The 21,465-nt window shown below is 40.8% G+C and overlaps 1 protein-coding gene across 3 annotated transcripts; it reads right to left on the bottom strand.

The window, feature by feature from the left end:
• Positions 1 to 3,143: 3,143 nt before the first annotated feature.
• Positions 3,144 to 21,420, bottom strand: EXTL2 (exostosin like glycosyltransferase 2). Of its 3 annotated transcripts, none has more exons than XM_031680380.2 (6): positions 21,184 to 21,420; positions 20,256 to 20,829; positions 17,989 to 18,067; positions 7,521 to 7,948; positions 6,787 to 6,857; positions 3,144 to 5,186 (listed from the first exon to the last, which is right to left on the bottom strand). In XM_031680380.2, exons 3-6 carry the CDS (start codon positions 17,991 to 17,993, stop codon positions 4,698 to 4,700), a joined length of 993 nt encoding a protein of 330 aa, XP_031536240.1. In that variant the 5' UTR covers positions 17,994 to 18,067; positions 20,256 to 20,829; positions 21,184 to 21,420; the 3' UTR covers positions 3,144 to 4,697. The 3 variants fall into 3 exon arrangements, with proteins under 3 accessions (XP_031536240.1, XP_072824217.1, XP_031536242.1); XM_072968116.1 differs by having other exon boundaries at positions 20,627 to 20,829; XM_031680382.2 differs by having other exon boundaries at positions 20,632 to 20,829.
• Positions 21,421 to 21,465: the final 45 nt, after the last annotated feature.

Genomic DNA, 21,465 nt, shown 5'->3' with positions numbered 1-21,465 from the left:
AAAAGGATAAATGAATGACTATGCTATACACCAGAAAATAACACAACATTTAAATAGACTATAGTTCAATAAAAAAATTATTTATTGTTTAAACCAAAAATACTTGAAAGATATACAAATATATGAAAATTTGTATTTTGCTTCCTGTAACTTAACCATTCTGACTTTCTCTAACTGGAGATGTGTTATGAAGTTACACTATATTATGCAATATTGTTCTGTAGTGCTTCAGAAATATGTATTTATCCATAGGTCCTTCCTAGAAACTGAAGAGCCATTGTCTACTTCTTCAGATATGAAAATAGAAAGAGGCAGGTGAATCAGGGGAAAAAATAGTCAGAAATAAACATTAACCAGGGATATTTCTGGCTCTTTGGTCAGATTTGGGGTCACAGAATTATGCACCAGATGTCTCAGTAGTAATGTAAACATGTTTCCCCCTTTAATTTTCTGTTCTAATAGGCACTGATATATAAGATAGAACTTCAGCAATGAAACTTGCATTGTGAATGTGTTAGTTATTTAGATAAATTACCAATCAAATATTCTATATGTAATGCCATGCACGTTTTTACCCAACTGCAGTGCTATTGGCTTTTGGGGACAGTGAATTCGTTGTGGGAGGGGGAAGGCTGCAGCATCTTACTACACGCCAGTAGACTGCTCCCATTTATTAACAACCAGGTCTCCAAACATTGCTGATGACCCCCGGAGGGGTGGAAATCAGCTGAAGTGAAGAACCACTGCTGTAAATTGAAGCTGCTTCCTTCAGATTTCTTTTTTTTTTTAACTTAAAGTATTTCGATGAAAAATTTGATTCTTTCTCTTTTCCAGTAAAAGAAATATTGACATATGAAAAGAGAAATTGCCTCAAGTCATCTCTAGCTTAAATACTTCATTTACATACTTCATTCTGAGCCAGAGCTAATAAAGAGGGTTCCTTAAATTGTTTTCAGTACTTGTATATTTATTCTCATTTCTTTTTATGCTCTAAGGTATAATTTTGACACAGCTACTAATTCATAACCAAGTTTCTTTCACTTCTGGCTGAGCCGCTCTCTCTTTATCTGTGATGGCTTTTTAAAAATTCTTTCATTTTCCTGATGCTACAAAGTTCTTCATTTACATTGCACCCTTTGAAACCAAAGGCAACTGGTGAAGTTTTAGGGCAGGTATTTTCAACCCCCTTCTGCAGGTAAGGAAATTCAGTGGAGCCAGGACTCAATGCATGTTTCTAATGTAGCAAATGTTCTTTGTGTTGTATCCACAATAAATATATTTTTTGAAAACATTTGAGCTTCATATTGAGAAAGCCTTCCTGGAAGGAGGGGCGGAGGAAGAGGGAGAGAGTTAGGGGAACCCTAGCAGAACACTAAAAACTGGTTTATGAAATAGCATGGGGTAGAGGATGATCAGATCTCACCATGTAAGCCCTTGTAGCGTCCAGTGGGGTTTGGCACCTCCTGTTCCTCCTCCATCACAGCACCGTCCTCCATTCCACCCCCTTCCTTCCCACTCTACCTCTTACCCTCCCCTCTGCCACAAGTGCACGTAGCTGTGCGCGCACACACACACTCATCCACTCCGGATCTTGAGGCCAAAGCCCTAGGTCTTTGTAAGATGAACAAGTGTGACAATTTTGTTTGTTGTTGTTGCTTCCAAGTTTTTTATTCCCCGGGACCAGCAAAGAGCCAGCAATTCATTGCCTGTACTCCAACCTGGGAGCAGAGAGTTTCTGGAAGCACTTCAAAAGCTTCCTGAAGCTCACATTGCCCTGGAATCTTTCATTTGACAGTTGATTGCCTGTGTTTTCAGTCTTCTCAACATGGAGTTCTCAACATAATCCAAGTCCTTTCAAATCCTGCAGCGTTTGAGTATTTGGTACAAAGGAGAAGAAATTAAGAAAATTTTAAATAATATGCAATGTTGGGAAGTCTGATGGGAAGCAGGTGCCCTCAGATGTGGTCACACTGTAGCTATGCTGATGCCTCTGGAGGCACAGAGCACTATGTATTAAACCCCCTCAAATATGAACGCTAGGTCCAGGTACTGGACTTCCTGGACTTGACTTCAAAGAAATCATTATAGAGAAGCTCAAAGATGTCAGTTCATGGCAAGGACACTTACCCAAATGTTCTTATAATAGTCATGAATTATCAAAGTGGTAATATGATTGACTATATAAACTATGGCTTATCCATCTAATGAGATACCAAACAAATCATGCTATTAAAATATATGCCTAGAAAAGTCAGGAGGAATAGACACTAAAATGCTTAGCCATTGTTAATGTGGTGGTGGGGCTTTTAATTTTTTCTTTGTACCGTTCTGAATATGCCAAAATTGCTGGAATGAATATGTACCATTCTAATAACAAGAAAAATGGCGGAAATAAAGAAAATGAGATGAAAATTGCCCAGGTTAAGTAGAAACATTGTTATGGAGAAACAACTTCCCAAATACCTCACTTGGTGGGTCCAAAAACCTTTCTAATACTTGCAAGGTGAGCTGTAGAAGAATTAACTGCGCTATGATCAATGACACGCCCCAACAGCTTCCTTTATGGACCATTTAAAATGGCCAAGGCGTTGTGCTATGTTTATACAAGTGATCTCCTCTAGTCCTTAAAACAAATCCCTATATAGACATTATTCTCATTTTTGTAGTTGAGGAAACTGAAGCTCCAAGAGGTTAAGCAAATATGAGATCCAGGAAGGATGTGGGCCCAGGTACTCTACCGCACACTTAACCCCTAAGCTACATCACTCTTCTTACGCAGTTTTAAGCCTGAGCGTCAACCCTTCTCCAGATCATCTGAAGCAAGAATAAGAGGTGTGCAGGGGAAAAGAGTTTTAGTAGAAGTCTAGCCCCAAGCAATGCAAGAGTCTTTGTAACACAGATTGAACATCGTTGTTCTATAATGTCTGAAAAATATCATGAGCAACTTAAGTGATGCTGAAGACAAGTCTAAGAGCACGAGATGAGGAATAAAATCTGAGAATATTTTCCCACTGGAAAATTCCCCCACGGGTAATGTAGCGAATACCTCTACCTTACTCTGAGCAATATATTAGAATATTTGTCAATCTGTGTAAATACTGAACCCCAGAGCAAGTGTCTTCTTAATTAATATAGAACACCTGGATGGTAAACATTTATTTTATTTATCTGTCAGCAGACTCTCAAGAGGCAAAAAAAATCACTACCCAGGTTGGACAAAGCAGATAATGAACACTATAGATTTTCAGTGAGGTTCTGAGTTCTACTGGTTTTCTCTGATTGCAGTAAGACACGTAATACACACCAATGTAAAGGAACAACAGACCCCGAGCTAACTGCACAGAGACCTCATTGCTGGAACATTAACCATGATTGTTTTCATATTTTCACCGCTTTGCTACTGTGACAATATAATGGCATAGTGGGAGCAGGAGGGGGAATAGGAAGAGGGAAAGGTGACAGACAGAGGCCTAATTAAGTATTCCTTGCCACCAGCAGTGAACAAGGACGAAACACAGACACTGTGTGGATCAGATACTAATTCATATAACAGAGTGGGCAACTTAACCATTAACTGGTGCACACTCCCTGTGGAATTCCTCTGCTATGACTCAGGTCCCTTATTTTTTCCAGTATCTATGTAAGTGACTGAAATATCAGCATGAGCTTTGGATCTTTTTGGGGGGTTGAGGGGAGAAGTTCTGAATGCAAGAGATTGACTTTGTGTGTAATACACACAACCCTTTAGTATTCACGAGATAACCTATGCTTTGTAACAATAAAGATCCTTTGATACTAAGGGTTTTAATTTCTGCCAGTCCCTATTTAACCACTTTTTCAGAAAGGTTACTTTATATGTGTTTCTTAAACAATACATATTTTGTGTAAAATACAAGAATTAATGTACAATCTCAAAGTCAGATTCAGTGACAAAGTGCATGACCTGAATCTAGTAACACATTTACTCCTTGTTGCATATAAGAAACATAGGCTGTACTTTTTTGCGATCCATGCAGTAAATGTTCACAAAAGTTAAGCAAACAACTAGACATCCTTCAGCTACTAAAATTACCCCTCCCAGTCACAACAGACTTATCAACAGAAATAAAAGCACCGATGGCTGCATAAAAACCATGCCAAGATGAGTTAGTCCTGGAACAGGATGGCTGGAAGGACCGCAAGGGAAGCAATGACGACTCGTTGACACAAATTTCCCATTTGCTTTTATATGGGATTGAGACTATTCTCTCTTCACACGGTTTTTGCCGACACCGCAGGCTTTTGCTAAAGAGGCTTCAAATGAAAACAACCATCCTTTAGTGAAAAAGCTGAGAAATGATTCTCTGGAGTTTCTGATCATGGAAACAGCTTGAGGTAAGTGCCAGGAGTCAAAAAATTGTAGACCGGTCTCAGAACATAGACAATAAAATTGCCAACAAAGGGATTATATCCGTGGACGAGAACTCCTCACAAGAAGATCTGTCTGGATAATACCAGCTTCGTGGTTTTTGACGTTCACATGAATTTTACATCCTAGAAGCACTATGCATTTTTTTTCCCTTTGTAGAGACTTCTAGGGTGGAAAAAAAAGTTCGTGATGTTGCTTTAAAACACCAGAAAACAAAAAACCGACCATAGCACGAAGAAGCTACTCAAATACTAAGCAGTTCTGAGGTTCGCTTTTGTTTGTTTTGCTTTCACATTTTACTCTTGTGGTTGGCGTACGGGAAACCAAACTGAGAAATCATAATATTGGAGTACTTTAAGGGCATGCCGTCATAGATAGCAGCAAGCTTATTGATGCAGTAAGACCTCTGCAGGAAGTGCTCAGCTCGGTGCCACATTCCGGAATAGCCACCGTTGGTTTCTTTTTCTAAACTGCCCATGTTTACAGGCTTCACAAATACCCCTGAAGGCTTCCCATTGTGCTTGGCAATGATGAAATTCATGGCAATATCATCACAGTTTTGCATTTCGTCTATCAAAGCATGGATGACTGCAGGCTGTCTCTGAAAGAGCTCAAGGTATTTGCTGCTGAAGAATGAGGCTCCAATGAGCACCAGAGAGTAGTGGTCACCAGTTCCAGAGCCTGGTGTTTGCAGTTCAAAACCTCCATAACTGTAGACACCTGAGGAGGAAGAGACATGCTTTCTAGGAACAAATCCTACAATCTGATCAGGAAATTGCTGAAAAGACAGAAAAAGAACAACTGAGTGTGGCATTTCTTTAGAGCTGACATGGTGAAAAAGACAATGATTTATCACAGAAAGAACCAAACTGATTTGCCAACATTATTTTATTCCTGGCTTCTACGTCTCGATTTCTCTTAACTCCAGGCAACTTCATAAATCTACATCTTAGTAAGTTTAAAGGTCAAATGTCACCATAACCTAAATCTGTAACAAAATTTCTAACCTCACAAATACTCTCCTAATTCAAACCTTATCTGATATTAATAAATTATTACCACCAGAGAGCCTGGTTTTTCCAAGTTTGCTGCAAGAGCAATTGACTCTGTGAGGTGGGGGTCATGGGCATGGGCAAAGGCATAGATAGATACGTGTCTGCTGTAATTTGCTGGCCTCTGTTCTCCAAATCACTGCCCCCTGCTGGGCACTGATGGCACTGAACTTTAGGAGTCAGATCATCTTGCACAATAGATTGAAACCATTCTTGGTATTTTTATAAAATATCAAATCCTAAAATCGTATTTATCCATCTTCAATTGTGGTTTACTTGGATTGTTCTAATTAACCATAGGTCTCATTATTTCCTCCCACACTGACATTTTCAGTAAATTGATTTTTTCACCTGAAATAGAAATCTCATAGCTGGAGTATGGCATAAGAATTTTCTGTCTATAATTTACAGGGCTGGAAAAATTGCTGATATGGAAAAAATGTGTTGATCAGAACACTAGGCATGAAATTAAAAAGTGGAGTTTTGAGAAGGCTGGTATCTGCAGAGTTCTGTGACCACTTATCATTAATATCTAAGGTTGTTACATCCCAAGTCACTTATTCAAGAGAGTTACCACCGTGCAAGTGAGACCATTTACTGGGTACACAGTGTTGAATTTTTTTTAATGGTTAAATTATTTGACAGGGTTTCAGAGTATTTGTATGCAGGTCTGGTTTCAGGTAATTGTAGTGTAATTTGTAAAAGCCAGCTACTAACACATATTCACTAGGAAAGAGGTGTTTTTATAGAATACCAAGCAATTTATACCTGTTTATCCCAGCTGGGATTTAGGAGAGAAAAAACCTGCCCCCACAATGGTGCATGTAGAATTATTATTAATATTATCAATTTTTAAACAATAGTCTCAGAATCAGAGTTAAGTTCTGTGGATGTAATAAAAGCTTTCTTTCAAAGAAAGTTCTAGACAATATTAATATGGAAATGCACTTCTCATTTGAGATACACAGGTCTACTACCTTGCAGAAAGCATCACTGGATTCTAGTCTCTGCTGTACCACACACCAGATCGCTTCCTCCCCGCCGTACCACACACCAGATCGCTTCCTCACTGTTCTTTGGGAGACAATTCTAGCTCTTCTCCCAACGTACCAAATACAAATCAAATATTGATAAAAGATACTGTAACTTTCAGGTTAGCTTAAGTGAGCTCAGGAGATCTGATTACTTCATGACAAATTAATTTGCCTTTTAGATAAATATTACCTACACTGCTTTGAGTGACTACCACATTAAACCATGCTGCCCTGGTTCAACACTAGATCAGACTTTATACTGATGATTTCATGAAGGACATGGCAACATTACCTGCCAAACGGAGAAAGCAAAAACGAGGTCTTGGGCGCTAATTAGCATGTCGTCATCTATCATTAACACCGCTGAAATGAGAGGAAAACAATTTAAATGAAACAGTGTGGAAATAAAAGCAAAACTAGTGAGATACAAAACAGATCATTCAAATGAGAGTATTTTCTGAATGAAATCAGTAAATAAAAATGGTGTTATTGGACAGATTTGTCTAGCAGAAAAAGTTTCTGTTTGAATTATAATTGATTTTTTAACCTTCTGAGGGGGAAAGTATCCTGTCATTATCAACCATTATGCTAGAAATTAATGAACCTATAAATAAATAAAACCGACGTCCTTTTAAGTAAATTATAATCTCGTGTAACTGCTATGAATGGGAGGAAAAGGAGGTGGTAAAAAATACACTAAGCATAAGTTAAATGGCATTTTACTGCCTTCTGTGACGCAGTAATGTGTAATCACAGCATATCTCTTTCTCAGTATTAACCTCTTTGTCTTTGTTGCAAGATGTGCGTGATTTCTTCCCCAGGTGACTGCTTCTTGACATCTCAGAAACTGCCCTTTAAGTTTTTCAAAATGTTTTCTGATTAAAATTCCCTATTTTCCCAATTGTGATAAAATTTCCCTGTTTTCTCTGGACAGTTGAGACAAGCAGAAGGCCAAAAAGCCACACACTCGCCCCCAGCTCTGGTTCGCTGCAACCCTACCAGGCTAAGAACCCAGCTGTAACTCACCATTGGTTTCCAGTTCAGGGAAGACCTGGAGTCGATTTCTCACCCTGTTTGTTGTCTGTAATTTGAAGATCACCGGGACCGGGTGAGGCCCTAGGGAATTCCACAACTCATCTGGGCCCTTCTCCCCAACATTGTTCCACACTACAATCACTTTGTGCAGATATGGTATCGCCTGATAATGATTTAAAAGTCTAAATAAGAGGTCTGTTCTGTTGTATGTCTGCATTATGAGAGTAAAGGAGTCCAGGGTGGACTTGCCCTGGGATTTGATTTCCCTGCGCAAAGCGAGCATCTTGTCTTCTTTGATGTTAGGAAGCAAAGTGGTCAGAGCCCCCGCTACCAGCAGTAACACGAGGATCACCACCAATGAGAAACGGAGCACGCGAATCCCCATCACTCTTCCAGGGAGTTTGCCGATGTGGCAACACCTGTGGCAGAAATGGAAAGAAAATGCAGAATCTTGGCATTCTTACCAGTTACCATGCTTTTGTTTTGCCTTCTTAAGGAGAGAGGTTAATCTTCTTTTAGTTGATTCAAGTTCAGTTCTCCCTGCCACTTTGGTAAGGTGATGTGCGCTAAGATAAAAAATACAGTGAGGAAACCTTCCCTTCTGGGCCTGCTTGCTTTGCAGCTGCAGACGAAAACTCACCTACCCACTAAACAGGAAGGATTAAATAGTGTATTTTAAATTTTGCCCTCATTTCACCAATAAAAATTTGGGACTCAGATTATTTATTCAAAAAGGGTTATATTTGTCCTTGCAGTATACTAGATTCTTTAAATAGCTTTACTGAGATATCACTGACACATAAAAATTGTATATATTTAAGGGGTAAAACGATGTTCTGACATTTGTATACTTTAGTATACCAACTTTAAATTTAATTTTTGGTAGCAAACTTTTTTCCAAGTAAAATCATATGCAGAACCCTAATATACACGAGACAGGTGACAGTCGCAGCAGAGCAGCAGCAAGCAATTATAGTGGGTTTATTACTGTGAGGCCCTGTACTATGTGCTCTGCATGTCACAGTATGTACTTACTTACTCAATAGATTAAACATGTAATTACTGAGCACTTACTATCCCAGGCACTGTTCAGGTTCTGTGAATACAGCAATGAATCAGATAGATAAATCCTCTGCTGCTAGTAGCAGAGGAAATAGTAGCGAGAGACAGACAACAAAGTAAATAAACTTAAAGCTAATTTAGGATAGAGATAATGAAGAAAGTAAACGAGAATGACATAAACTAGGGTGGGATTATGGGGGGGTGCTGTCCTGAGTAAGGAGGATGGAGTTTATTCTATGTGACTAAGTGCGATGAGAAGCCATTGGAGGGTTTTGATCAGGGGAATGACAGAATCTTGTTTATCTTGTTTACTATTATTATTCCCATTATTCCCATTTAATAGTTTGGATGCTTTCAGAGGTCAAAGAAATTTTCTCAGGATCACTAAGCAACTTAAGTAATGGATCTAGGGTTTATTCCCAGGAAAAACTGCTCCCAGAGCCCAGGCTGCTCATCACTGTGGGCTGGGGAGGGCACTGCCAGGTGCAAATCTAGTTGCACGGAGGTAGGCTCTTGAGCCTCCCCAGTGTCCTCTCCCACAGAACACAGGGATCACAGAACACGAGGCACTGTAATCGGCTGTATGTTTTCCTGTCCCTCACTGTCCCTAAGGCATCTGCTTGGGCTGGCGACAGAATACCAGGTGAGCAACTACTGATGAACGTGGCCTGGATATTCATTGGTCAAAATTTTTTGTCTGATCAAAATTCTCAGTCATATTCTTCTGTATAATAACACAGGCAACTATGCTGAAAATCTTGTAATAACCTTCAATGCAAAAGAATATGAAAACGAATATATGTGTGCGTATGCATGACTGGGACATTGGGCTGTACACCAGAAACTGACACATTGTAATTGATTGTATTTCAATTAAAAAAAAAACCCAAATCTCAGTCATAAATGCCAGGAAAGGTTAAATCCCATACAGCTTTACAGAGACCCAGGGCTCTGATTTCTTGGCTTCCAATACAGTTTCATTATCACCCCTACTGCCTCCCCCTTCTGGAGTACTGCTGGCTTTCAATTGTTGTGGTTTTTTTTTTATAAATTGTTCTGCTGTTTCGGTTTTTGATCTTCTTGCTTTACTTGCTCCTGCGCGAGCCTGCACAGGCTTTCTAGGGATGTTCTTGTTCTGTGCTCTGGCAGCCAGCCTTCTTACATGTCTCAGCATTCTCTTTGGACTACGCTATTGCTCCATTCAAGTACAGAAGCCTGACTTAGGAACAGATGGAAAACAAAAACCAACCAGGAGTTTCTAAACATCTAAAAAATACCTTTAAAGAAAAAAAAAAAGATCTCTTAGAACCAGGAAGAATGAGGTATTATTCTGCTTGATGACTTTAGTTGATGCAGTCTATCCTCTCTATCTTTGATACAATTTTTCTTCTCAGGCTATACAGCAAATACACTCGTATCTATTCCTTAACACAGACAAGCGTGGTAAAGCTGGAAGAGACTTCTTTTGCTAACTCATAGCTGTGGCGTGCAAACTGCACAAGGCCACCGTCACTGTTCTTCCTTGTTCGCCACTGCTTCTGTACGGTTTATTTTGGGTTGACTCCACCTTCACGGAGAAGTGCACCGCGTGTGTGTAAGCTCTTGATCGGGCACCCGCGGTTTAAGCTGGGCGTTTGCAGCTAGGCCTAAGACTGGAATCTAAACCTCATCTAACAGATTAGATTCCAAGCGAAATTTGGCATTTTCCCTATGCAAATGGTGTCCAGTCAATCTTCCGTTTTTTCATCGAGGAGCCTTGGCAGTGATGGAGCTAAAGTGACGAACACATTCCCCACTGACGATCACGTGTTTCATGCTGTGAGGTGTGTAATGCAGCTGCAGAAACAGTTCTCCTCTATACAGCTCAGCAGGGACACAGAGAGACCAGACAGGCTGTGCCTTCGACACTTCCCTCTGACGTTTACCAGAGCGGGGACTGGAGAACTGCAGGGTGGGGAGGGCATGGTCAGTCCGCAATGGCACCTGAGGGCACGCTGAGGCACGTGCAGGCCAAGGAAGGGCTTATTCATAAGGCTGAGGGAACAGTCACTGTCATTCTGTAGCTCTCACTTTTCAGAAGTCCAGATCTAAGCAGCAATGTTCCCTTGTAGTAATCTTTTTGGAGAGCTTTCAGTGATACCTTCTCCTGGACTCTCTCTGCAGCCTGTTGTTAAGGAAAGCAGCTTTGCACTTCCCCTTTCCCCATGGCCTCATGCTAAGATCTGAATACAGTGAATTACTTCGGAAGTAACCTCAGCTTTACCATGATTATTTTTCAAGGACAGTAATTTGAGGTTTGAGAGTACGATGTTTTCATTGTATGCACTTCTTACTAAAACAACACATACTGTGAATGTGGTAAACAAAGTGAAACCGTTATGAATTAATAATCTTGGTTCGAAGCCATTAAAAATCCTTCTAAAACTGAATCAAAAGCAGGTATCATAAAATAGATTTTTCAGTTCTGCATACAAATGGCCAGCTAGAAGCACTCAGAGTTAAGGATCATCTGACAACTGCATTAAAGTATGACCTGATTAAGAGCTTAATGTTCATTTTCTATAGCTGAGTGGGAACAGCATGTTGTAAAACGTACACAGCAGTGTCTCTAGTTTCTAAAGCAGACACTGATACCTACCGGGCAGTTCTAGTGGAGAAAAAGTAATGAAGATTCACCTCTATAGCCTGCTATGAATATATATTGTCAAAGATAATCACGAATGACTGTTTGACTTTTATCTATACTTTTAAGTGGGAGTTCCCCTCCATACCCATCCCTGAAATGTCCTCTCTCAGGGTAGCTGCCAATCCCCTATTTTACCGGCATCAAAAATGTTTGGGGAGTTAGGAATACTTTACATCTTTGGAAAGACAGTGTAAACATTTCAGGCAGCATTTATTAAATGATACAGCCCAATAAAATTAGGTACCATGTTAAGTCTATAGAAAAGCAAGAAGAACAAGAACTTTACAGGCTGCCGTGCCAGTGGCATCTCTGTTCTTGAAGAGCAGCTGAAGTCGGGCACTCTGCTGCAGGCCTGCGGGAACAGCTTCAGGACAGTCTGGAGAGGGATGATGACTTCATAGCTGTTTGGATCTCAGTTTATAGCTTTCTGCTGCTCTTTGTCTAGAGGAGAACCTATCTAATTCACAGCTTTGACCTTTGAGTTGGGGGTATGAGAAAGAACACACCTGGATAACCTACATCTTAAAGAACCAAGAATTAAATTTTTTAAATTTAAAATTATATCTGTACGTATTTACTGGCACCATGTCTCATTCCAAAACAGATCTGCCAGCTCTCAGGCTATTCCTTTTTGCCCTTCTCCCATCCAAGACAGCAGCAGGTTAAATACGGACTTTGATAAACACAGTAAATGCCAGAAAAACCAAACACATCCTTCTTTTTCTCCTAATCATCTGAAAAATCAGAGACCCCAAAAGATATTTTCTGCACATCTGTTAACTTATTTATTCTTTGTGGGTAGAGGGCACAGCCTTTTAGTTATTCTGATAGTGTTATTTAGCATCTTTTAGACTGAGAGATTTTCTTCCAACTGGGGACAATTTTGCTCTCCAGGGGACATTCGGCATAGTCGGGAGACATTTCTGATTGCTATGAGTGGGGAGAGGAGATGCTACTGCTATCTGGGAAACAGACGTCAGGGTTGCTGCTCAACATCCTACAACGGACAAGACAGTTCCCACAGCAAAGACTTATCCAGCCTAACAAGCCAGTAACGCTGAGGTTGAGAAGCGCTGCTCTGAATGTGATGGGGGGAGGACTGCCAGCCAGGCAGCCTCTGAAATTCCCCCTGTTATTTATTACACTCAGACAATGAGGGATAAAGCAATGTCTCCAAAACTGCTCCAATATTTATATGCCTTATTATACAAACACATAAACTAAGAAAACTGAAAGCTCAGAGCCCTCCTACGCCAACTTCCTTGTCTCATAGGTAAAGAACTCAAGGTCTAGGCATAAGGCATTTGCCTGGACTCATGCAGCTGCATGCAGTTAACCGGCAGCAGAGCCAGGGCAAGAACACACATCTGCTGACACAGTCCATGACTCTCTCCACTGTGTTATGGTAGGTCCCGCCAGGACGCGTCAACAATCAGTATACAAGACTGCCACTAAGGTACCTGTAAGATTATGTGAGTATTGTAATCATATTGGTATGTTGGGGTTTTTGTTTCACACATTTATTAAGATTTATTTCACATAACATAAATTTCACCCACTTGGAGTATGCAGTTCAATAGCTTTTAGTATGCTCACAGAATTGTGCAACCAAATCTAATTTTACAACATTTTTCACATACTAAAAAGAAATCCGAGACCTATTCACTAGCAGTCACTCCTCATTCCCAGTTCCTCTCATTCCCAGCACCAGGCAAACACTCATCTACTCCCTAGATTTGTCTATTCTGGACATTTCATACAAATGGAATCATACACTATGTGGCCTTTGTATCTGGCTTTTTTCACTTAGCATAAGGTTTTCAAGGCTCACCCCTGTCATAGTCTGCATTAGTACCTCATTTTTTTTTAAGTGCCAAATAACATTCTATTGCACAGATATACCACATTTTGCTTATCTGTTCATCAGTTGCTGGACATTTGAGTTGCTTCCACCTTTTTCTATGATGAATAATGCTGTTATGAACATTCATGTACAAGTTTTTATGTGAACCTATGTTTTCATTTCTCTTGGGTATCTACCTGGGAGTGGCATGGGTCATTATCTCAGATTTTTTAAATATCTGAGAATTGGGGTAGCTTTTGGTAAAGCATTATTTGAAACTTTAAGAAATTCTCTTAAATGCGGATATATGATAGAGTGAGAAAGTAGACAATACAATGAAACGACAATTAGCAAATTCTCTAGGTCTGCAGTTTTTAAATGGGCTAGGCGATTTGAATTTTCAACAACCTGCTATTCAGTTATTTACTACATCATCTTGCAAAGGTCCTTAAAATGACCACTGTTGAGTGAAGATTTCTTTTCTCCAGGCTAGTTCCTTCAGATTGAAAAGCAGTAATTATCCAGACAAAAGCGGAAAACAAATAGCCAGGGCACAGCATGAACAAAGATGAGTTATGTCCTCTGACTCATAGAGTAGAAAAGGAACGAGCGGCTTCATGTCATGCACTGAGAAACTGTCATTTTCATTTTAATGCCACAGATGGTGGAAGAATAATAACCATTCTGCCATCTCACTACGCAATTTGCTTCATATTGTACAGATTGTCTTCTCCTCTGGCTCATCCTCCTAACTATGTACTGGCCTAAAAACTGATGATTACACAATGTAGATGCTCAGAGAGGGGCGTTCAGCTGCCACGAGATGAAAACATTCCAAGGTGGAACACAGAGTCCAGTTCAGAACCCGGGCTTCCCCTCTATGAACATGCAAGAAGAGTCAGAAGAGAGTGTACACCTGGTGAGCACTTTACAGCACGTAGGTGACATTGTTCAAACTGAGGCAAAGGCACGTGTGGCACCCAATTCCAAAAGGACTTTCCTCTTAGAGTAGCTACAGCCAGCGTGCTGACCCGTGTCTCCACGTGTCGGTGCGTGGTAACTTCTCTATTACGAAGCCCTTCCTCTCCCCCTGGCAAACGCTTACCCTCTGCCCTCCCTCCCCACCTCCTCCAGTCTCTTTCCAACATCCCTTCCCTAGTGAATGTTCTGTCATCACCCTGCATCCTCAGTGCTCCTGGAAACCGGGAATATAGTGCTACTGACTTTTTTCCAGGTGTTACAACTGCTGACCGTGCCTCCAGCTCCTTTTTGAGTCTGACTGCACCTCGAGGGCTGTTTCTGTGGTCTTTGTAGCTCAGAAGGGCGCCTGGCCGTTTTCGGAGTAAGTGCTCACAACCCTTTGTGGCTGAAAGGAGTGAGAGAATCTACATTTGCATGGTCTTCAACTTCACAAACAATAAGAAATGCCTGAAACTTTCAAAGAATAAACTCAAATTCAATGCAAATTAAGGCCCGGTTAAGACTCAAGAAACATTTCCTTCCAATAAAGACCTGGATTATCCCCAGTCTGGGGACTAGGAGAGAGAGCAAGTCGTGAGATGTGGTCTCAAATTCAGGCCATACAAGTCACCTTCCTGCTTTTAGTTCTGTGGCCAAACTATTTAATAAAAGATGTCCTAGAACTCTGATTTTTTCCCAAAGATATTATGCACTAAAATACCTTCGCACATCCCTGTTTCTATGGAAGCACTTGGAGAATGAGTCGATTTGCCTTGGGAGAAAAACCATCACTTGTTAGATAATATCACCCTCCTGAACTCTGGCAACAATTACCAGAAGCTATATTCTTAATCTGGCAGCATGTATGATTTAAACAAGCAGACAATAAAGCTTTCTCTAGATGAGAAATAGAAATTTAGTTTGGGTTCAGAAATTGACAAAACACAGACTTCAGGACTACTGGCAGGAGCAAAACTAAGTCAGAACACCACCCAAATCAGTTCACTACTGCTTCGAGTAAGCCTCCTCCATTAAAATTTTAAGTAGCACACATTAGAATTTACTTCTTTGCAAAATACAGAATCCCAGAATTGCAAATGAAAGGTCACTTTTCTTTATGAGTCTTTTCCAGGTGCTAGATAGTATTCTAAGAGTTTTTGCCTTTGCATTTTCCCACATTTGAGGAATTTATTCTTTCCACTACGATTTTAGAAGGGCTACACAGCTTTTCTCATTTTCATCAGCTGCTACCCCCTCTTTCCTACATGATTTCCCCTCCCTTTTCCTCCTAAAGAGCCCATCTATTTTTTTATGGTTCTTCTTAACTCCCATTACTTTTTTCAGAAGTCTAGATACATCAAAGTAAGTTATTTTGTGTTAATATTATTTACTTAAGAATAAGAAAGGCAAGACTAGGAATAGAGTTAAAATAATAGACAATAAAAGGGTCCGCATAGTGTCACAGATTCATCTGGTGATCCTGCTGTGTTTATGACCAACTGCACAGCGATGTGAATGGATCACTTAGATGACTACACTCTGGATCAACTGAGTCATGGACTGGCCCCTAAGGTTACAGTGATTCACCTTTTCTATTGACAGTATAACCGGCTACACATACATGATAGCCAGTTTAAGTCCTGTCATTTAGAAGGCTTGGGGCTGCCCTTACTGCATTTTGAGACTATAGATCTGAAACAGAATTGTTAAAACACATTGAATAGCTACATTTGCTACAGTATCATATTTGAATAACAGGCCACTTCTCACTGCAAGCTATAAGGGAAGAATTTCTGTACTGGTCACGTTAAAGACCAAGTGCTCCTCCCGGCAACCAGGTTGAGGGAGCCGTTCCTTTACAGGGAAGTCAGGTTTGAATGAACACCAAGGGCAGTATTTAAATCAGGGAGAGCAGACGCGACGTACCTGTGTCTCCACCTCCCTCCTCAATCTCACCCTGTGATCAGCAGCAAAGGCTGCCTGTCGGTGCTGCCATTTCTTCCTCCTTCTAAGCATCCTGTACAAAGCATCACATTGCTTCTCAGTGCTTCTTCAGGCAGCTGCTATCAGTTAACTAGATCTGCCTTACCATCATTGGCTTAGGAGGAAATAACATATAAATATTGTGTATAAAGTCTTCTTAAAGCACTGCCTCCTTCAATCTAGCCACTTGTTACTGAGGCCATGAGGTCCTCTCTTTCCCCAAAGTGCACAGGTCTGAGTTATACTAGAGAAAAGTTCCTTCTAGCCTGGCATCTTTCTCCTGGAACTGCCAATTAATGGTAGCTATTATGATGATGATGATGATGATGATGATGATAATGTTTGGAGATGACCAGACTTATGGGCATATACCAGGGCAGGAGTAGGAAAGGCCTTATTCCTAAGAAGAACATCCATAACTTATAAGGATCCAAGAAGTCAATGCATCCTAAGAAAGCCTAGGAATAGAAAGGCATTTTTAGCTCAGCACAGCGCCATGCAAAATTAGTTCCCGAAATGGGTCAAAAAGGAAACCAAGTACATCTGCAAATATATTACTCTTACCATTCCAGAATACCGAAGTTTTTCATTGAACTTCTTTCTGTTTTAGTCACAGGAAAATGCAGGGGAGGCAAAATTGCTGGGCAACAGATTCCTGGAATATTCTATGGAACGCTCTCCTTTTTATACAATATTCATTTGCAGCAAAACACTCACATTCTTAAAATTGCTTCTCTCAGAGAAACAGATTTCGTGCATATGAATTACGAGTTGTAAATAGTTTTAGCTGTCAAAATTAACAGGGAAGCAATCTCAACTCATATTAGCTTGATTAGACTTTATTGTAGCTATCTGTCAGTCCACAAACATCCATCGGTGCCTACCGTGTGCCCAGCACTGTCAGGTACTAGGGATGGTGACGAGCAAGACCACTGATTCCCGTCCTGAGAGAGTTTAGAAAAAGTAATGAGAGTTGTCAGACCTCTTCCTCCTTTACGTTACCTAACATCTCAAATTGGTAATGTTTCACATCTCTAGAATGATGGGAATTAAAATATATCCACCCCATTTTGTAGATGGGATAGCTGAGACTGAGAAGATTAAATGACGTTTCCTGAGCCATGGAAAGAGTGGCAGGTCTGAACAAACTCCCAACTCTCACATTTGACCCACTTTGTATATCCAGTGTCTTTTGCATAGTCTCTATTTTCAGCTCTGTTCTAGTCTACAAAAATATTTGAACTTTGTAGGCATTGACTGTATTCTATAATCTGGGCTACTGTTTCAACGGATAAGACCTAAAAGAGGCATCACAGTATTTTCTAACAGACGCTTGCTTAAGTAAAAACTCTTATTTCCAAGGAAGCGAAAATAACCCTGTAGGAAACATTTTTTCTTAGATAAAAAATACTAGTACTTCACCACGTCCAGAGCAGCATTATTCACAATAGCCAAAAGGTGGAAGCAACCCAAATGTTCCCTGGCAGATGAACAGATAAACAAAATGTAGTATAGACATACAATGGAATATTATTTAGACTTTAGAAGGAAGGAACTTCTGATACATGCTACAACATGGATGAGCCTTGAGGACATCATGCTTGGTGAAAGAAGCCAGTCACAAAAGGAAAAACACTGTATGATTCCCCTTACATGAGGAATCCAGAGTAGTCAAATTCATAGAAACAGAAAGCAGAATGGTGGTTGCCAGGGGCTGGAGAACAGAGAAATGGGAAGTTGTTGTTTAATGGTTGTGGAGTTCCATTTTGCAGGATGAAAACGTTCTTGATTTTGGCTGCTCAGCACTGTGAATACACTTAACACCACTGAGCTGCATACTTCAAAATGGTTAAGATGGCAAATATTATGTTCTGTGTATTTTACCACTATTTTTAAAAAGTAAAAAAAATGACACTGGTACTTACCTCATTATGGTAAAGTTTTAATTGTTTAAAAAATTTTCCTTACGGCTTCAGTAATTGACAGGTACAGGCTCTCTTGGCACTATTAAGGGAAATCAAAGAATTTTCTGTGATGTTTCTGTCAATCAGCAGGAATTTTTTTAAATAATGTTTTTTAATGCCATAATCCATAGGTTTTGAATTGTTTTTAAAATTTGCTATACTGTGTTCTAAAAATTACACTTAGGCAATTAGGTAGACGATGTCTTCCTGTCAGGTAGGTGCTAACACTGCTATATTCTCGTTTTCATCTTTCTCTTAAGTACCCAGAAGCAGAATAAACTCACATCGCCTGATGATCTAATGTGTTTACACATTTGAAACCAGAACATACGTGCCTGGGAGCAAGACCTCTGGACGCATTAGCAATCTGCACTTGTATTCAATTTTCAGATTTTTAAATATCTGTAGTTTTATCTACCATCAAAACTCCTTTTTTCACTAAAGGTTCATAGGACATTCAGTATGAAGTACTAAAAACCACAGGGTCCAAAATAGGGTAGCAGATAAATGCCAGGTGGATTACTGAGGAATGACAGATGGCATTCTTCCTGTTCCTTACTGACTGTTGCGCAAAAGGAACTGGACCCTTGGCTGGAGGAGATGAGCTTCTGCCCCTTAATCCTCTCTGCTCTCTTTCTCAGTCTTCAGTCACATGTTTGGAGAAGCTGGGGTTTTTTCCCCATAGAGTCTGCGTAGTTAACCTAATGCAATTAATTAGTAGATGATCTAAACAAATACTAAAAAGTTCAGGGTAGAAATCCATTTATTAGCTTAAAAATGTTCATTAATATATGTATTTTGTAATTTACAAACCCATTTAATCTTATAGCATATGAAGAAATTAAAAATTGATTGGAGAATTGCAAGATACTGCATCTGTAATGACCATCTGAATAGAGCCGAAGAATCATTTTTGATTTCCCAAAATCATATTCTTTCATGATACAAATTATTGGAGGGGCAAAAGGATGGCTTAACAAGTGTCTAAAGACTCACTGAGTGACAGGTGTCCCTCCTCGCTACACCCAAAGCATCTCCTGTACACATCTTAAACATCTCGCAGTTCTAAAACCCTGGACTGATTTGCCCTCTCCTCACATCAGCTTCTTCTTCCCATAAAATTCCTCCAGGGAAAGAAATTTGACTTACCAGGCTTTGCAACCCACTGCCTTTCCCCCACCCCACACCCAGCACAAAGCCTAGCATATAGTAGACACTCATTAAATGTCTGTTGAATGAATGAAAGAAACTAACTTAACTATGATGTGACAACATATATCAGTTACCATATATGGGACAAAATTATTTCAAGATGACAAAAGAAATGAGACACAGTCAAACATTTTCCACTTATAGAACTTTTCCTGATTTAAATAGTATGCAATTTATATTTCTAATAAAATGCCTTTAGTGTTGAAGTTGGTAACCATGTCACCTAAGAATGAAAAATGCGAAGTGTCATTGCCGCTTTTTGAAATAAGGCCCCCGGGGATTAGTTATCTTATACGCTGGGGGACAGAAATAGAGGAATTTAGAACCAATATATCTGAAATTAAACTTCAGTTTCTCCAACTTATTTCAAAACTATTTGAAAAAGGGTACTGCAGATTTCTCCATAAACCAGCTGAGCAATTTCTCATCTGCAGCAACATAGGATAAAATGCAGAATTTATTTCAAAGGCAGAACACAAAAACACAGGCTCAAGTTGCAGCTGACCTTGATGAGTTAAGAGAACGCTGGAAATCAGTTGTTGAAATTTAGTTATTTCTATATATCCTCCCCCCAACCTCCAATTTACACCATATTGAAATAAAGAAGCTTTGGGGGGAAAACCTCAATTGCCATGGAAATATTTATCTCTAACCTAGTTTGTACCCACTTAATGTTTCCCCATCAGTGCAGTAGAGTAAAATTCAGTTTTCTAAAAATGTAAGTAAATACTATTAATTGAAAATATTTCTGTTTAAGCTAAAATAATGAAATATATGTCAAGCAAGGCAAAGACAAAATACTCTTTCTAGAACTTAATTTCTGGAATCTAGCTGTTTTTACACAGTTTTAACTAACATGAACATTTAAAAAATTGTAGAATAAGTAAATTATATTTTAAAAAATAAAACCACCGAATCACTACCCTACACATTCAAAAAGTCCAAGAAGGAGCGTAAAACACACATCCTCACTGCAAAAAATATTCTAACACGAGAACATTCTGCTGTTTCCTTACCTTGAGTGCAGAAGACTGCAGTGGGATCAGACGATTTATTTACTTGCAGCTTGGTTATCATAAAACGGGAGGGGCGTCTCCCTTGTTCGTTTTTTGTTTTTTTCTAAGCCATCAGAGTGCATCCACCCAACATGATTCGCTGAACTGATAACCTGGGCAAACACTGCCCGCAGACGGAGCCTGAAGCAGGGGACAGCCCCGGGTGCTTGCCCCTCCCTTTCGGTGACGCTCCACTTCCCGTCAGACTAAGAGGCTGTTCCCAAGAAGCTCGATTCTGTAGTTTCTAGCCCACCTCCAAAAGCCAGTCCTCCCCTTCCCCTTTTCTCCCCTGAGGTGACAACTTTTAATCATTCAGTGATGGACCATCGAACCTTACCCAAACGATTTCCCGGAGAAGCGCCCGAAGATGAGTCCCAGCGACCGCGGGCGCCCAGGACAGGCCCGCCAGTCTCGCCTCCCTGCGCTGCGCACGCCCTCGCGTCCCACAGCCGAGCCAGTTTTTCCCGCACGTCCCTGAAATGCGCAGCGGGGTTCTGACGAGAATTAGAGCCGCGGCCGCGGCCTCCGGGGCGACCTGGAAGTGAAGGGGGCGCGTTCGAACCTGAGCTATGGGTTAGCAACGGATTGAGATTGTCGTGGAGGCAATGCCCTACCCAAACCTCAATTCACCACTGTCCCGTAGGAGCTGCTTTTAAAGGGCTCTTAAATACACTGAACATTTTTTCGAAAGACATTTACTGATTGTCTCCCGCGTGGCAGTACGGAAAGGTCAGGGGGCGGGGCGGGGCGGATCACTAGGATTTGGGCTCCCATCGAGTTCACCCAGCAAAACCATCATTCGCGCTTCCTGCCGAGTGGCGGCAAGAGATCGCGTTGCCCGCTGGATTCTTTAAACTACCTTCCTAGTGCACCGAGATTTAAGGCTTACAGGGGAAATGGCGAAAGGGCAGGCGCTGGACGCTGGCGCATCCGGAAACATCAGTGGTAGGCGGTCGGGGTGGGCGTAAGCGGGCTCTCAACCTCCCATCCAGCCCAGTCTGCGGCTAGCAACCTCGGAATTTTCTTCCTGAGTGCAAGCGGCGGGACTCCACTCCAGGGCGGCCACCTGGTGGTCACCACCCCCTTTTGCCCACAACAAATCGCGCGCAACTTCGCCCGGGCCGTAAGCCCCGCCCCTGCGGCGCAAGCCCCGCCCCGGCCCCGCCTTCCC

This window comes from Vicugna pacos, chromosome 9 (genome assembly GCF_048564905.1).
Source record: "Vicugna pacos chromosome 9, VicPac4, whole genome shotgun sequence".
Classification (NCBI taxonomy): Eukaryota; Metazoa; Chordata; class Mammalia; order Artiodactyla; family Camelidae; genus Vicugna; species Vicugna pacos.
This window is presented reverse-complemented; position numbering and strand designations above follow the sequence as displayed.